This window comes from Meleagris gallopavo, chromosome 27 (genome assembly GCF_905368555.1).
Source record: "Meleagris gallopavo chromosome 27, MGAL_WU_HG_1.1, whole genome shotgun sequence".
Taxonomy (NCBI): domain Eukaryota; kingdom Metazoa; phylum Chordata; class Aves; order Galliformes; family Phasianidae; genus Meleagris; species Meleagris gallopavo.
In genome coordinates this window covers 1,726,627-1,742,470 of record NC_139430.1, presented here as the reverse complement: position 1 = coordinate 1,742,470, position 15,844 = coordinate 1,726,627, and the positions used below count along the sequence as shown (strand labels likewise).

Genomic DNA, 15,844 nt, shown 5'->3' with positions numbered 1-15,844 from the left:
GCTATGGGTTTGGCCATCATGCTGGGGATGGGGCCAAAATACTGGGGTTCTGGCCAAAATGTCCAGGGTTTGGCCGAAATATCCATGGTACGGCCAAAATATCCATGATATGGCCAAGGTATCCATTGATTTGGCCAAAATATTCACGGTTTGGCCAAATTATCCGTTGATTTGGCCAAAATGCACCTCCAGAATCATCACCCGGGGAAGGGAGGAAGGGGGTGAGGGGCTGCCCCATTCCCAGCTCTGCACATTCCTCACCTCAAGTGCTCCATCCCTGATGTGAGCACCACGGGAGCAGTGCCTCCATCCTCTATTTTTGTGTATTTGTGTTTTTTCTCCCCCCTTTTACACGCTAATTTCCTGAGCGTGTTTCCAAACGAGGGTTTTATTTGCCACGTTTGTTTGTTTGCCTTCGGGGCGCAGCTCTCGGACAGAGGTGCTAATAAAGCAGACGTCTGTGGCAGGGGATCAGATTGTGTTCTTGTTAACACGCTGTTTCCTTTAAATAAATCATTGTCCCCCAGACTGGCATTCAATTATTAACGCAAACGCGGGGAGGGGAGGGGTGGGTGGGTGGTGGGGAACATGGGATGTGCCTTAGGGTTTTCCCTCTGTGCCAGGGCGTTTTTGTGGAGTGGTGGTGAGGCTCTGCTCGTGGATCTGGAGGAGCCCTTTGGAGGGGATATGACCCCCAGTAAGTGGAAGGGATGCATAGGGAAGGGCAGGATCCGTGCTGCTCTGTGCTCCCCAGGTCTCCAAGAGGTGACCCCTGCCGCTTCCCCCACCCTACACCACGGGCTCTAAACATTACGTGGATGTGGGGGGGGGTCCCAAGGAGCTCTCCCTCCCCATTGCCCTTTACCTTCCCACTCCCAATTCATAAAGCAGCAGAGCAGGCGTGAGGAGTTTTCCCAGGAGAGCGTTTAGACAGGAGATTGAATGAGTAATTTTCTGGGAACACGAAGATGGCACCGGATCACTTATTTATGAGAACTTTTTGACAGATCTGCCCGTCCATAATTCATGCCGCGTGGCGTTTAGTTGGGGTCACCAGTAAATAATTCACTTCTTATAAACTGTGGAAGGGTGGATGAGATGCTGAATTGTTACCTCGCACTGAATTCAGGGCTGTGGGTACGAATCCAGTGCTGACCCCATAAAGGAGGAAATCCCAGACTGGGATGCAGTGGGGTTTGTGTGGCTGCTGGTAGGAAGCAGTGTCACTGGGTTTGGGGCTTGTGCAAGAGATGATGAAATGCATCTTATGCCCTTATAGGGCTTCACTGGGGTGAATGTGGCTTTTCCTGTCTGGGTAAATCGAGTGATCCTGGGAGAACAGTGGAGCTGTGCTGGGTGGGTTCAGATCTCACTCTTGTCCCTCTGGAGCCCTGTGTGGGTCCTACTCATCCCCCAGTCTCAATGCCTGGTCACCACGTGCACAACCACCAGCAATATCACCAGTGGGCCAAACACAGCAGCTACCAGATACCCCCTGAGTATGCAGTACCCACCCTGTGCCCCACATGGCCCCGGAGACCCCCCAGCATCTGGGAGCTGCCCATTGCCCGGGCCTGGTGTGGTCCCCCCTCCAGCATATGGCTCAGAGCTCATTCCTGGTCCAGCTGTGCTCCTGCTGGGTCCTCCTGTGTCACTGTCAGCTGATCCAGGGGAGTCATCTGTGTGTGAGGGACATGGGGTCAGCCTGGGAGTGCTCTGTGGGGGGGAAATGTGCCCATCCATCCCTTGACCCCTCCTCCTCCTCCCCCCCCCCCCCAGGATTTGGGTGTTAGTGGTTCTGGATGCATTGGGTTCAATGTGGTGATGTCACCACAACGGGAACGGGGATTTCTGCACCCACCACACCTCCCAGAGGAAGCTGCAGGGCCAGTGGGCTGGGGTCAGGGAGTCCATGCAATGGGGATCCATCAGCACGTCTCCCCCAGGGGCACTGGCACTCACCGAGAACCAGCACAAGGTAGGTAAACTTCCTGGGGCTGGTGGGTTTGGAGGCGATGTCCACCCCTGCAGAGTACTGGCCTGCATCTGTGCTGCGCAGCTCCGTGATCTCCAGCGACAGCAACTGGGGATGGATTCGCAGCCGGCCTTGGAAGTCAGGCAGGAAATCCACTGCAAACTCCTTCACCTCAGGCTTGGCCTCGGCGATGTGCGTGCTGTGGGTTTCGGAAGTCCAGGTGATCCTCACGATGTCCTTAGCCACGGGGCGCAACGCCGGGAAGGACAGCGGCTTTCCCCGCTTCCCTCTCAGTATCTTGATGGCATGGCAGCACTGCAGACCTGCAAGGGACAGGATGACATGTGCTGGTGACATCCCCTGACCCCCCCCATTCCCCACCCGCCCCAGTGGTGAAAGCAGTGCTTCCATCCATCCCTCAAAGCATCCCAAAGGCATCACCCTTACCCCCAGCCATCACCAGCAGCACGCAGCTGAACAGCACAGCCCCAGCTCTGGCCATGCCTGGGGGTCCCTTCCTGCAGACCTCCAATCCGTGGGGCTGAGCGCGATGGTGCTGCAGCCAGGACTGGGGAAGGAGAATTGCTTAGTGTGTGCAGGGAAGGATGTGAGTGAGCTTTTGGATGAGGAAGTGGTGATGGGGGCAGTGGGATGGGCAGCACTGCGGAAGTGACAGCTGCTCTGCCAGGATGTGCCAGGACTGGGGCCTGCCCAGGGGTGATGGTTGGTGGGGGGAAGGATGACCTGTTGTGCCATGCTGAACCCATCAAACTGTAGAGATGCTGGGAACCCGGGGCTGATGGTGCTCATGGGTTGGGAGTGGTCATAGGAGTATCCCAGCCCCATCCCACCAAATCCACCTGGAAAAGGGATCTCAGTTCTGTGCCCCATGGCACGAGTGAGTGACATTTGGGCTCAGAGGCATTGCACAGAGCAGCTCAGGGGCTTTGTTTGGCTCACCTATGGACACAGTTCCAACACCCCCCCCCATTCACCCCTCGAGCCTTCTGCCGCCCCTGACCCGCTCGGAAATGAAGCTCGTGCCCCCACCAAGAATTTGAGATTCATTCACAGCACCAAAGGGTGCAGGGGGGGCCCGGCCGGGTGACACTGAACGCGATCCCGTGCTGCCACCTCCCGGGCGGAGCCGCGCGGGGCCGCGAGAGCGCTGGGGCTGAAATCGCTCATTCTTCCCCCATTCCGTTGGCAGAGGAAAGGGGGGGTGGAATGCTGCGGGATGGGGCTGTGCACGGGCGGGGGTTGAGGGCAGATAACAGCCTGATGCCGGGCGGCTTCGTCCTGCTCCCACCCCACACAGTGTCCCACCGGGGGTGGCATTGGTATCCATCCCCTCTGTGACCACACGAGCGGCGCTGCCTGCACGTAAACCCGTCCCATCCACCCCCCCTCGAGTCCCCTGCACATCTCAGGGGCCACATTTCGCTGGAAGGGGGATGAGAATCCACGGATGATGCACTGAATGAAAACACCTTCTCCTCTGCAATGCGGTGCTTCGAGCATGCAGCATCTTCCCTTCCTCCTCAACGCGGTCCGTGAGACGTGCCGAACGCTTCCCTTTCATTCCCGTCCCTTTTTCCCCCCTCCTTCGTTCTCCTTCCTGCTGCTCAGCTCTCCCCGGGCAGGCTGCGAGGAGCTCCGACAGCAAAGGGAACGTCCCCTTGATGTAAATCGTTCCCTACATGTTGAACTCGGCCGCAGACAAAAGCGCTAATTAATCGGCTCAGCCCCTGCTCTGGAATGGAGGTTTTCAACCTTGCGGAGCGCCGAGTTTCCTTTGTAGCCTTAATTAGTTTTTGCTCCTCTGCCTTCGAGCTGGGGGAGGGGGGAGGTTGGGGTCCGGGACTCACGTCACTGCGGGAACACGCGGGGATCGGCCCGGTGGCAGCTAATGAGCGCCCGGCAATTAACAGTGAATGATGAGCGTGGTTGCGCTGCCCCCCCATCCCACTGAAAGGAGAAGTGGAGCAGAGGGAGTTGATGCTGATTGCTGCATCACTTTTGTTGTTGGGGTCCTACAGGGGTGTGGAGGCACCGGGAGGGGGGCGGTGGAGGAAGAGGAAGGAGGACCCCGTGCACTGTCTGTGTTAGGGATGTGGGGATCTTCTCACTGCTAGGGAGATGGAGCTGAGCTGGGGATGCTCGCATGCAATTTTCCCAAAGGTTTGCTCAGAAGCTGTCTGTCTGTTTCTTAATGCTGTGCTCCCATAAAGGAAAGGCTGTGTGCAACAGGGTCCTCCTTGTCTTCGGCTCTGTGTCACCAGCAGTGTGCACCAAACCCGTAGGGGACTGCTGGGGTGAGCTGGTAGGGCTGCGTGGGGCTCTGCCTGCAGTGCTTGGGGCAGCTTGAAATCTCAGGTAGAAAAAAGCCAAGAGTGGAGTAAAGCTGCCCTCATTTCATCAGTATCTCTGTGGATTTACTGATGGATCTATGGAGCCCGATAAGGGCCCGACACATCACTGTGTGCTCAGGTCCACACTGCATGGTTTGTCTGGACACAGCAGATGTGGAGTTATGGAGCAGTGAGAAGAAACCTCCAACGATGCACAGCGATGGGCTGAGCTTCCCCACGCAGTCGGGATGGAGGGTGGATGCAGTGCTGGTGCTGCTGGGGGCACAGCGCTGCTCAGCATCGCACTCATAGCGCTGTGCTTCCCTCGATTTGGGAAGCAGCTCTCAGTTCCTCCCACACCTCCCACATCCTCCAGCGCCCCGGGCTGGTGAGAAGGAGCGATTGCCAATACACCCACTTTGGGGCTATTTTTTTTCCCCGAGAAATGCCTGTTATATGCAGCTGATAGGAAGGGAATGGATTTTTTTTCCGTGGACAAAGAAAAGCTCAGCCCTTTGCTTGTTCCCCGTTCCCATGCCCCCAGAGCACACCAAAGCCCCACAAGAGCAGCACACTGTCATTCTTCTCTTAAAAACAAACCTCATATTTTCTCACAACTCCTTCTTAATGATCCGAGTGAAGTAACACCCACAGCAGGGAGAATTTCTGCCCTTTGGTACAGCGTCCTCTGCGTTCAGCACCACTTGATGGCAGTTATTGGCAGCTATGCATGGCAGTTATGCATGGGGCAGCTGAAGTGTGAAGTGCAGCAAAACACGGGAAAGTGCATGAGACAAAACCCACCCAACAACCCCCCACTTCATGCCATAAAGAGTCTCAGGTGGCCAGACCCAGCTTGATGCTCTCTGAGCTGCAGTTGTGGTGCTCTCCTGTTGTAACACCCAGTCCTCCCACAACAGAAGTGCAAAAAGAAAGCAAAACTCCCAGAGAACCCACTTGAGCCTTTAGAATGAGCTTCCTCTGAGATGCAGAGCCAGCGAGCCCTGCAGGAGCATCGATCCCCCGGGGTCACAGAGCCCTGGATGGCTCCATCCTCCCTCTGGTGACGTGGGGACGGCGTGGGGGACCGAGGGGAGGTGGTGACGCAGAGGGTGTTGCACAGCAGCACGCGCCCATGGGGGTGTGAGGGAGGAAGTTGCTGATGGCCGGGCGCCGTCTCCCAGCTCAGTCTCCAGCTGCAGGCAGCTCGCTCACACGGTGCGGAGATGCAGCAGCACGGGGTTGCATTGCATGCACTGGAGATGCTGCTGTGCATCGTGCTGGGGGTGGCAGGCAGCGGACAAGGTGAGGAGGGGGCACGGGGTGGGGGGAGTTGGGGGTTGGGGCTGTGCCGTGCAGGACGGTGGGGTGGGCACAGTGCTCATGGGGGCTCAGGGTACCCCGGGAGATGGAGCATGGATTGGGGGGTTGGCTTTGCTCTGGTCCCAGCCCCGTCCAGCCCAGGTTGAGCCATCCCCAGCCCTCACAAAGCAACAAATACCTTCTGACTGCAATATCCTTGGAGATGCCTGAGTTTCTCCTCTCCACTCCCAGGGACAGTGCTGCAGGGCAGCAGGGCAGTGCTGTGAGACCCCCCTGACACCCCCAGACTCTGCGCACACCTCCAGAGCTCCCATTCCATTCCAAACTCTCAGTTCAACTGCCCATCACCTCCTCCCCTGCTCTCCTCCCAGCCCCAACCCCACCACCACCTCTGTGCAAACCATCCCTGGGGGCTGCACAAGGTGGGGTGCAGCTGGCTGGAAGCTGTGCAGCACAGCCTGCAGCAAGCAGGGGCTCAGAATAGCTGCATGCAACCCCCCACATGTGGTTAACACCACCTCTCACACCTCATACCTTTTCTTTCCCTGCTCGCTGGGGCTGTGGTGGCCAGACACGCACTGCTTTTGGGCTGCTGCTGTGTCCGATGTTGTCCCAAACATGCAGATGGAGGAAGTGGTGCACACCAGGCACTGCTGACTGCTGGCTCGTATTTGCTTCAGGGCCTTTTTATCTCGCCTCTGCCAGAGCCCCGGACATCCGTGGCTGCTTTGCAAAGAGGGAAAGCGGAGCAGAGCTTCTCTGGGAAGGAAGCGTCCTTTGGGTCAAATTCAGGCTGCAGCAGCGAGGAGAAAGATGGGGCATGAAGCAGCAGCGAGGAGAAAGATGGGGCATGAAGGGCACAGGAGAGTCCATCTCATGATGTCTGGGGCACTGTTTGGGTTTTCGTCAGCATCTGTTCTATTCTGAGCTGGAGAAGCACTCCCTTAGCCCATGGCCGAGTGGTGCCTTCCTCCCCTTCTTCGCTTTGCTGGGATGTGTGGGACTGTGAGCTGTAACTTCTCTCCCCCAGCTCCGACCTCCCCAGCCAGTTTCCTTATGGCCTGAAACTGCCTGCTCTCTGGGCAGGGCAGAGGGGATGTTGCACAGGCAGCTGCAATACGTGGCCAGAGTGCAGGCTGTGGACAGACCCAGCACCGCAGGAGATGGGTGCATGCAGGACCCATCCCAGCTCCATCTGCACCAAGAAGTGTTGCCCAGAGAGGATGGAGCAGCAGCACGTGGGGTGCAGCACAGGGGTCCCCATCCCAGACTGTCCCTCTGCGTGGGGACACTGTGCTCACCTCATGCCTTCCACAGAGGCTGAAGGCTGCAGGGACAGAGCAGTGCTCAGCGGTACGGATCTGCAGCTGCTGCTGGAGGAACCACTGCCACTGGAATGGACAGCTGTTGAGTGGAAAGTGGTACTGGGGGCAGAACCCCGGCAGCGCATCCTGACGGTTCGGAAGGATGAAGTTGAACCTGCAAACAGTTCTCTTTCTCGGAGAGCCACCTTCCTCTGGGAGCCCCTCTCCCTGCACATCAGTGCTGTCACCAAAGCAGACAGTGGCAACTATTCTGCAGAGATCGAACACTCACATGGCTCCGTTTTGAACAAGTGCTTCCACGTGTCAGTGTGGGGTGAGTGCCTGGACCTCCTGCCCTCCTCCATCCCCATCCCCTCTAACCTCTCTGTCCCTGCAGAGCCTGTGGGCAGCCCACACCTGGAGAGACACGTGCTGCAGCAGGAGCAGGAATGGTGCAGCTTCCAGCTGTCCTGTGCTGTGCCTGGGGCCACCGCCGTGTCCTACAGCTGGTCCCGTGACAGTGAGCCACTGGGCAACCAGAGTGTGCTGGAAGTGCCCAAGGATGTGCAGCCTGGGCTCTATGTCTGCAATGTGAGCAACCCGGCCAGCTGGAGCACAGCTAGCATAGACATGGCCACAGCCTGCACCCAGACAGGTGATCTGTCCTCTGCTCCATCAAATCCAGGTTTGGGGTTGCATTGCTGCGGTTTTGGGACCTTCATCTTCCCCCAACCCTCCCCCACCCCAAGCTGCTTTGCTGCTACCAGGGAGAAAATGTGCCCTTCTGCTGAAAAGGGAAACATCACTGCTGGAAACTGCACGTAAATGGATGTTGTAGTTTCCCTGGGCAAGTCTCTTCCCCATGCACCAGCCATGATGGGGGCAGTTCTTTGGAAATCATAGAGTCATAGAATCGTCTTCAAATGTCTCTCCTCTGCTTCATGTCACCCGTTCCTTCTGCACTCATTCCTCCCCAGGGCTGTTTGGTGCCGTCCCATGGTGGGCAGTGATCGTGATGCTGGTTCTGGCTGTTTGCATTGCTGGCTCCACCACCTACTGGTGCTGGAGGAGGAGGAGGAGGAAGGACCGCCCTGCAGGTTTGGATCCACTTGGAGTGGGGATTTGGCTGTGCATCTCCTCCTGACACCCCTTGTACCCCTGCGTCCCCCCTGTGCTGCCACCAGCCCCTGGCTCTTCCCTGCTATGTGGGACTATTTCCATCCCAAATCTGCTGCTGGCACAGGAGAGTCCATCTCATGATGTCTGGGGCATTGTTTGGGTTTTCGTCAGCATCTGTTCTATTCTGAGCTGGAGAAGCACTCCCTTAGCCCATGGCCGAGTGGTGCCTTCCTCCCCTTCTTCACTTTGCTGGGATGTGTGGGACTGTGAGCTGTAACTTCTCTTCCCTAGCTCCGACCTCCCCAGCTCCCCCTGAACACACAGAGCAATCGCTGACTGTCTATGAGGAGGTGGGCAAACTCCAAACCGGTCAGGAGCCTGTGAGTGTTGGGTTCCCCCCCCACGCTGAGCCCTGGGCAGCACATGGCCCCAGGATAGCTGCTGTCAGCCTGATGCATCCTGTGCATCCTTTGACCAGTTTGGGGCTGCTTTCTCCTGCAGAACGGGAACAGTGAGGCTCACGTGGTAGGAAACACTGTCTACGCTGTCGTCAACCCCAAAGGACAGGTGGGACTCTGTGCTGGGATCCATCCCAGGGGAGCTGTGTGGCCCCAGAGGTGTACGGCTTTTGCCCATAATTTGCTTTTCACTCCATATTTCCTCTGCTCCCCCCCTGACAGAGGCCCAGAAGCCCTCAGAAGCCTGAAAGCTGTACCATTTACTCCACTGTTCAGCACAGGATGAGGGTGAGTGCTCTGTGCTGCGGCTACGGCCCCTTTGCAGAAGCAGAGAAGCTCAAATCCTCACCAGTGCTGAGGACACCAGTGGGACCTCACAGCCACAGAGCTCTGGGGCTGCTCTCAGGGCCTCTGGGGGGGAAGCAGCCCCCTACCCCATCCCTAAGGGCAGATCCACTCTCTGCTTCACAGTCCCCCTCCTTCAAGAGGAAGAAGTTGGACCGAGCTCTGGTTTCTACTGCCTATATGGAGGTAACAGGCACAGGGCAGCAGACAGATGAGCCCTGCACACCTCCTCTCCAAGTACCACGCTCTTGAGCTTCTTGGTGCCGGAATTTGGGTGACTTTCTGGGTGATTTTTGGTGATTCTGGCCACCAACAGAAGTCCCACACCACGCACCACGAATGGCTGCAAACATCTCTGCTGTACTGACCCTCACCCACTTACCTGCAGGTGACGGCACCTTTGAGACGCTACCCCTCATCTCAGAACTCATCCACATCTCCCACAGACCACCACAACTCCTGAGCCCCGCAGGCACTCGGATCCCTCTCCCCCCTCCCCCCCCCCCAACCCCCCCTGCAGCCCGGGGGCTCACTGGGGATGGAAACATCTGGACTTGGGTTTTGTTAAGACCACAACCACCCTCTTTCCTGACTGCTGCGGGAGGTTCAGCCCTGCACCCAACGGTCCTTCCTTCCTCCGACGCCCTCCGACGGCAAGAGAGGCTCCGGGAGGAAGGGAGGGGGGAGAGAAAGGGGGACTCTGGCTTCAAAAATCGCACCAAAGGCGAGATCAAGGCTTTTATTTGGGATTAAAATTAAACGTGTCTCTTTGATGGGAGCTCACTCCCGACGGCGCCGCCCGCTTCCTTCTGTCTGAGTCCCCCGCATCAAAATACCTTTGTGTCTGTTCCCTGCGAAAGGAGCGTTAATTGGGATCGTTAATGGGGAGTGTGCTAAGAGGCTGCTATGGTAAAGGGGTGAGGGGGGCTGGGGGGCTGCTGTCACAGCAGGAAATTTGGGGGGTGGGCTCAAGGCAGAGCCGTGCTGCTGCGTGGTGCCATCATCCGCACCTCGAGGCACCCAGGTGGGAGAGAGCAAAGTACTTCTGGCCCTGACGGAAGGGAAGGTAAAATGCAACGAACGCAAATCCACTGGTTTCTTCATTTTCTAGGCGAGCAAAGTCTGCTCCTGTGCCGTCAGTACCGACTCATTGCTGTTTTGACCGCAGGAGATGGACCTCTGCATGGGGTCGGGACACGGTGCCGTGCTGGCATGGGTGGAAATCCAGGGCAGAAACATGGGAGGGGGTGAGGCTGCTGCCTCATCTTGCAGGAGCGATAGGGAGGTGAGAAACCTCTCCTGCAGGCACTGGCTCTTCTCCCTGATGGACATGAGCTGGAGTTGCTCAGAGTTCTGCAGCACCGCCACGTGCCATTGTCCCGTTGCCCCCACAGACAGAATCAGTCATTACCTTGAGAAAAGGCTTAAGGTGCTCATCATCAGTGGGATCTCAATGAAGACCAACTGCTTCAAACAGTGCAGAAAGATAATGAGTTAAAAAACCCATTTTTTAGTCCCCAGAGAGGGACTGCGTGGTGCCTCTGATCATAGAATCATAGAATCACAAGATTGGAAACGACCTGTAAGATCATCCAGTCCAACCGTATTTTCATCACCACTGCTTCCACAAACTAAACCAGATCTTTCAGCTCCTCGTCCAGACGCCTCTTGAACTTTTCTAGGGATGGCGACTCCACCACCTTCCTGGGCAGACAACTCTGAGAGAAAAAGTTCTTCCTCGTGTCTTACCTAAACCTCCTCTGATACAACTTGCGGCCATTTCCTTGGGTCCTGTTCATTGCCAGGTAGAAGAGGCCAAACCCCTCTTCACCCCAACCTCCCTTCAGGAAGTTGTAGAGTGCAATGAGGTCTCCCCTGAGCCTCCTCTTCTCCAGACTGAACAATTCCAACTCCCTCAGCCACTCTTCGTAAGATTTGTGCTCGAGACCCCTCACCAGTTTCATTGCCTGCAATGAGAACGCCTCCTGTGACATAGAAGAGCTATGATTAGAGGAAGAGGAAGACGCATGCGCTTTGCAGAGGCCACAGAAACTAAAAGTTTCAGGGCTAATGTTTCATGAATACGTATCTGCGACTGGAGACCTCAGACTTGCAGCTTTTGGGGTGCCGCTGGGGGGCTTGCCTGAGATGCTCAGTGTGGATTTTGGACACCAACTGGAATGAAGGTGGCAGTGGTGCTCACGGGTCAGCTTCTTGTTTTCTTCGTGAAAGGTACGTCTGGGTTCCTCCGGGGCGATGCTGAGCGGGGACCATGTAGATTGGACCCACGTTGATTGGGGCCATGGTGCTGGAGAACGTGCTGGTGAGGAACATGATGGCGGGGATGGCGACGGTGGTGTGCAGGAAGGATGTGTAGGGCACCCATCCCTACCCCATGCTCTCCCTTCACTCTTCCTGTACCCAGATGTGGTCTGCTGGGACATCTTGCAGTTTGATCGCTCCCCATGGGACACTCCCCTGTCCCATCATGCTGGAAGCGAATGAGCTGGGAGGGGAATGAGCAGGGAGAAAAGGGAAGTTGAATATCATGGTGTTCTCAGTAAAGGAGTGAAAGAGGTGGGGGCTGTGACCCCACCCAACTGCTGTCCCAACTTCCTCAGTAGCCCAGCTCTGTGCTCTCCCAGCAGCATGGGCGCAGCAGGACCAGACACACGTGGAAGGGCTTAGCGGTGGGGTGGCCTACCTCATCCCCAGAAAACAGGGCTTCTTCCACAAAGTTGAGTGGCGCTTCGGCAAGGACCTGAAAATTGCCATCCATGAGAATGGGGAGAAGGTCCGCTACCCCAATGGCCCTTACAAGGATCGCCTGAAACTCTTCCCCAACAACACCTTGAGGATGGACCACCTGAGAAAAAATGACAGCAACACCTACTGGGTGTATATGGAGGATAGTGCAGGCACAGAGCACCCTGAAAGCATCCGACTGCATGTGTATGGTGAGTTGGGGGAGTGGTCCTAGAAACCCACAGGAAATAGGGCGGCTGTGACTTCTCCCTGTCCCCCGCAGACGCGGTCCCCAAACCCACCATAAATTTTGTGGTGAATGAGAGCAACCTGGAGAGCTGCGAAGTCATCGTGAATTGCTCAGTGGAGCTGGAGGATGTCACTTATGAGTGGTTGCCTCCCAAGAAGATCGCATCAAATGGAGGCAGTGAGCTGTTCCTCTCCTTCAGCCCCTTGATGGAAGTCTACACCTGCGTAGCCAAGAACCCCGTCTCCTCCAACAGCTCTAAACTGATCCACAGGCACCCCTGCTCCTGGGAAGGTACTTAGTGGGACAGGTGGGAGAGAGCACTGGCTCAAAGAGTGCTCAGCAGCAATGATATGGGGTCCCAGTGAGGCTGGAGGTGGTCTCTGGGGGATGTCCCTTTTTCCCCTGGGTTGGAGGTGGAGGAGCCCCTGGGCTGATGGAGAATGGGGCTGTGAGCCCTATGGTGGTCCCACTTGCTGCCCCAGTTCTCCCTCTACCTCCAGCTGAGTCCTCTGCTGTTACTACCTCCACCAAGACCAGCGTGCAGGTGTCTCTGGGATGTCTCCTCCTCCTCCTCTTCAGTCTGCCTTAATGATGCATCACAGTTGATGCCTATCCTCCTCCTCCTTCGGCACATTCCTGCTGTGAGACCAAGTGTGGATGGAGTACTCTGACACTGAGGGACTGCAGTTCTCCAGGAATCCATCACAACCAGCATCCAGGGCACACACTCCAGTGACCCACGTGCTGTGCCAGCATCTCAACCTTTGCTATGCAACCATGAACGGTTTTTCACGGGTATTCCTTATCATGACAACTGTTAGAGATGGGAGGGCTCCCAGAGAGCTGCAGCCTTCCTCCCTTAAATGTCTGCCAAAACTGTCAGTGCACCATAGGTGTTCGGCAGTGATATGTTATCCTAATCTTTATGCCCCACATTGGGTGCCATTGGAATCTTCTGTCCCACGATGGGATGGGAGGTTTGATTGTGACAAAGAGAAACTAATTTATGAGAACTGGTAAAGGAATGTGAGATGATACAGTATAAAAGGAATCAAGGGTAATAAACAAGTGGGAGAGGGACATGGGCTTCTAACCATGCTGTGGGATGGCGGTACAGTCAGAAAGAGGTCCTTTTTTATGTCACTTTCCCCCTCCTGGATGCTACTTGGGAATGACCAGAGCTGATAGGAAAGCTTTCAGCTCTCAGGAACCAGGAAACACAGCCCTCCCAGCTCTGACAGTTGACCGCAGGATGTCATGATATGGAATATCAATAAAAAACCATGACAGCCACAGGGATTGTCTTTCACAATGATGCTTTGAGAACACCAGCAAAACAAATCAATAAATTGATGGTTAACTGCTCAAAACCAGTCCATTCCTCAACTATAGGACATGCAGGGAGAGTTGAGCCCTCCCTGGGGGCTCCCTAAGGCCTTGGGCATCTCCAGGCATCTGCCAACTACAGTGACGTCCAGTGGGACAAATACACATGATATCTCAGGTCAAAGTCAGGGTCCAAAACCGGTTCCTGGGTGAGTTTCTGCAGAAATTCTCCTCTGTGATATTTCCCAGTGCCTCACATGCTTTTCCAGCCCAGAGGCATCAGTTTGCACTGCCTGGTGCTCAGGCAGATGCTTTCTGAGCAAGGACAACCCTGCAGGACATGCGTTGGTCCGATGTGGGTTTGCTTTTAGCATCAGAAATAATTTATTGTTGACAAAAGTCTCGGCATGCTCAGAGCCTGGCTCCTCTGGAAAACGGTGGGAGGCATAAATGCAGCTTTTATTTCATCCTGACACCTAAATGTGGTCTGTTTTAAAACAAACAGAGGAATTTGTGCTTCATGCTGCTGCCTCCGCTTTCTTCTGCAAAACGAGAGAAAAAGTAACAAAAAAACTTGAAAAGAGTAATAGGAAAAAACCCTTCTCCCATTGTAAAGCAGTGGCTCTGCGCAGGCTGAGCAGCAGCAGAGATGAATAATTCATTCCACTAAAAACACGAAAACAGCCAAGATCTTCTCACCCCTTTCCAGCAATGGAACGTGCAGGCAGAGTTTTTCCAGCCTCAGTGTGTACTGAGCGCTGTCCCTGCTCCGTCCATGTCTCGTGCAAGTCTCATCCATGTCCCATCCATGTCTCACCAGTGTCCCATCCATGTCCCATTCATGTCCCATGTCCCATCCGTGTCACATCCATGCTGCAATTGTGTCCCATCCGTGTCACATCCATTTATCATCCATGTCCCATGCATGTCCCATTCATGTCCCATCCGTGTCTCATCTGTGCCCCATTCATGTCCCACCCACATCCCATTCATATCCCATCCCTACTCCATCCTTGTCCCATCTGTATCCTATCCTTGCTCCATCCACATTCATCCATGTCTCATCTGTTTCCCATTCATATTCCATCCATGTCCTGTCCTTCCTCCATCCATGTCCCACACATCTCATCCACATCCCATCCCTGCTCCGTTCATATCCCATTATTGCTCCATCCCAACCATGTCCCATCCATATTCCACCTATGTTTCATGCATATCCCATCCCTGCTCTGCTCATACCCAGTATTTCTCCATCCATGACCCATCCCTCTTCCTTCAGCCAGGGAATGCCCACAGCCACGGGAGCAAAGGTGAAGGCAATTCACCTGTGCTACTGGAAGGGGTGGAGCCTGGCTCTACCTCTCCTGGATCCCATTTAAGTGCTCACTGCCACTGAGGAAGGATCTCTTCCTGGAGATCACTCCTTGCGGAGAATATTGTGAGCTTAAAACATCAGTAAGTGTTTTCCATTTGTTATCTTCCTGTTGCAATAATCTTACTTAGCCTAACTTTCCTGGTTATTTCTTAATTATAACATCTGTATGTTCATTGATTATACAGCCCTTATCCCCAGACACCAGCAGAGCACAATGCCTGGGGTTGGATTTAAGCACTGCAGGAGCAAACTGGAGCCCCACAGTGCTCAGGTTGAGGTTCTCTTGGGCTTTAAGGACTGCCTGTGCTCCTGCTTGCAGCAAAGCCTTGGAGCTGAGGCTGCAGACTGGGACCACCCTGGATACCGTGCACCCAGAATGGGTTCATCCCCTAATATTCACTGTTTTTCCTGCTGTGAGCCAATGCTGTGGTGTGGGCTGTGCTTGTGCCGCATCCTCTGCCCCAGCTGGTGCTGGGCAGCCCCGGGAACCTGTTATCATACATAAAGAGAATTTGGTGCTGGCCATTTCCTCTTCTCACGGAGACTAAGTTAAGGGTCTGTGGCAGATGATATACTTCTGAAGAAAACTATAAATCCATGCTCTGGGCCCTTCTGCAACTCTCCGCAGTGCTCTTCAGTGATGCGTTCAGCGGCTCTTTGAATACTTTCCACTCGAGACAGAATCATTCAGCCAAAAAAACAGGAAACGCATGGCCCACAGCAGTGCCTCTGATTTGAGTACACCTGTTTTCATAATGAGCATGGCAGCAGATATTAACTCCACTCCGGCAGCAGCTCCGTGAGCCGAGGCATGGGCTGCAGAGCATCACTCTGGCTGCTCTTCTCTTGTTGCTGGGTTTGGGCTATGTATATCTTTCCTATCTGCAAAATGTGTGGTTCAGATGGCTTGGGGATCAGCAGGTATTAGAAATGGTGTGTTGTGGGCTGGGTGGGTGGATAAATGTAAATATTCATCTGGAAGACAAACGACTCCTGACTCCAGGTTGGATGTGCGGTGCATCCCTAATGCACTCTATAGTCAGACTGAGGGAGGAGAGAATAAAAAGTGATGAATGAACAAAGGCAGTGATGGTTAGAGCATACCTGTATTGATGGAATACTCTGCCATGGGTTTTCATGGGGTATCACAGGTGCTCTGGGCTGGGAAGCAGGAGATGTAGGTCCTGGCAGATGTTCTCCAGAGGTCTCAGCTCTGGGTGCTGGTTGGGGGGGAGGTGGTACTTGAGCAACAGAACATCTATAGGAGCATCAG

At 55.0% G+C, this 15,844-nt stretch overlaps 3 protein-coding genes and 1 long non-coding RNA gene across 21 annotated transcripts; 2 read left to right on the top strand and 2 right to left on the bottom strand.

Annotated features, from left to right (window-relative positions):
• Nucleotides 1–449: 449 nt before the first annotated feature.
• On the bottom strand, nt 450–7,091 carry LOC104914411 (uncharacterized). Of its 5 annotated transcripts, none has more exons than XM_019623116.3 (6): nt 6,951–7,091; nt 6,184–6,442; nt 5,828–5,888; nt 2,423–2,543; nt 1,963–2,298; nt 450–1,679 (listed from the first exon to the last, which is right to left on the bottom strand). In XM_019623116.3, exons 2-6 carry the CDS (start codon nt 6,267–6,269, stop codon nt 1,420–1,422), a joined length of 864 nt encoding a protein of 287 aa, XP_019478661.1. In that variant the 5' UTR covers nt 6,270–6,442; nt 6,951–7,091; the 3' UTR covers nt 450–1,419. The 5 variants fall into 5 exon arrangements, with proteins under 5 accessions (XP_019478661.1, XP_010722185.1, XP_019478662.1 ...); XM_010723883.4 differs by lacking the exon at nt 6,951–7,091 and adding an exon at nt 4,927–5,078 and having other exon boundaries at nt 6,184–6,260; XM_019623117.3 differs by lacking the exons at nt 5,828–5,888; nt 6,951–7,091 and adding an exon at nt 4,927–5,078 and having other exon boundaries at nt 6,184–6,539.
• CD244 (CD244 molecule) lies at nt 5,498–9,668 on the top strand. 12 transcript variants are annotated; one of them, XM_085210094.1, is made up of 8 exons: nt 5,498–5,631; nt 6,967–7,608; nt 7,931–8,050; nt 8,364–8,452; nt 8,574–8,639; nt 8,753–8,818; nt 9,002–9,061; nt 9,264–9,668. In XM_085210094.1, the coding sequence occupies exons 1-8, from the start codon at nt 5,553–5,555 to the stop codon at nt 9,336–9,338; spliced, it is 1,197 nt and encodes a 398-aa protein (XP_085066220.1). In that variant the 5' UTR covers nt 5,498–5,552; the 3' UTR covers nt 9,339–9,668. The 12 variants fall into 12 exon arrangements, 10 of the variants coding, with proteins under 10 accessions (XP_085066220.1, XP_085066217.1, XP_010722176.2 ...); XM_085210091.1 differs by having other exon boundaries at nt 6,967–7,638; XM_010723874.4 differs by lacking the exon at nt 5,498–5,631 and having other exon boundaries at nt 6,813–7,287; nt 7,351–7,608.
• Nucleotides 9,581–10,760, bottom strand: LOC109371036 (uncharacterized). The gene is made up of 2 exons (XR_002121694.3): nt 9,886–10,760; nt 9,581–9,726 (listed from the first exon to the last, which is right to left on the bottom strand). It is a non-coding gene; the product is annotated as an uncharacterized LOC109371036 (long non-coding RNA).
• Nucleotides 10,761–10,917: 157 nt separating this feature from the next.
• LOC109371034 (CD48 antigen-like) lies at nt 10,918–13,240 on the top strand. 3 transcript variants are annotated; one of them, XM_019623118.3, is made up of 4 exons: nt 10,918–11,107; nt 11,524–11,832; nt 11,904–12,161; nt 12,371–13,240. In XM_019623118.3, exons 1-4 carry the CDS (start codon nt 11,056–11,058, stop codon nt 12,457–12,459), a joined length of 708 nt encoding a protein of 235 aa, XP_019478663.2. In that variant the 5' UTR covers nt 10,918–11,055; the 3' UTR covers nt 12,460–13,240. The 3 variants fall into 3 exon arrangements, with proteins under 3 accessions (XP_019478663.2, XP_085066227.1, XP_085066226.1); XM_085210101.1 differs by having other exon boundaries at nt 11,521–11,832; XM_085210100.1 differs by having other exon boundaries at nt 11,500–11,832.
• The last annotated feature ends 2,604 nt before the right edge of the window (nt 13,241–15,844 follow it).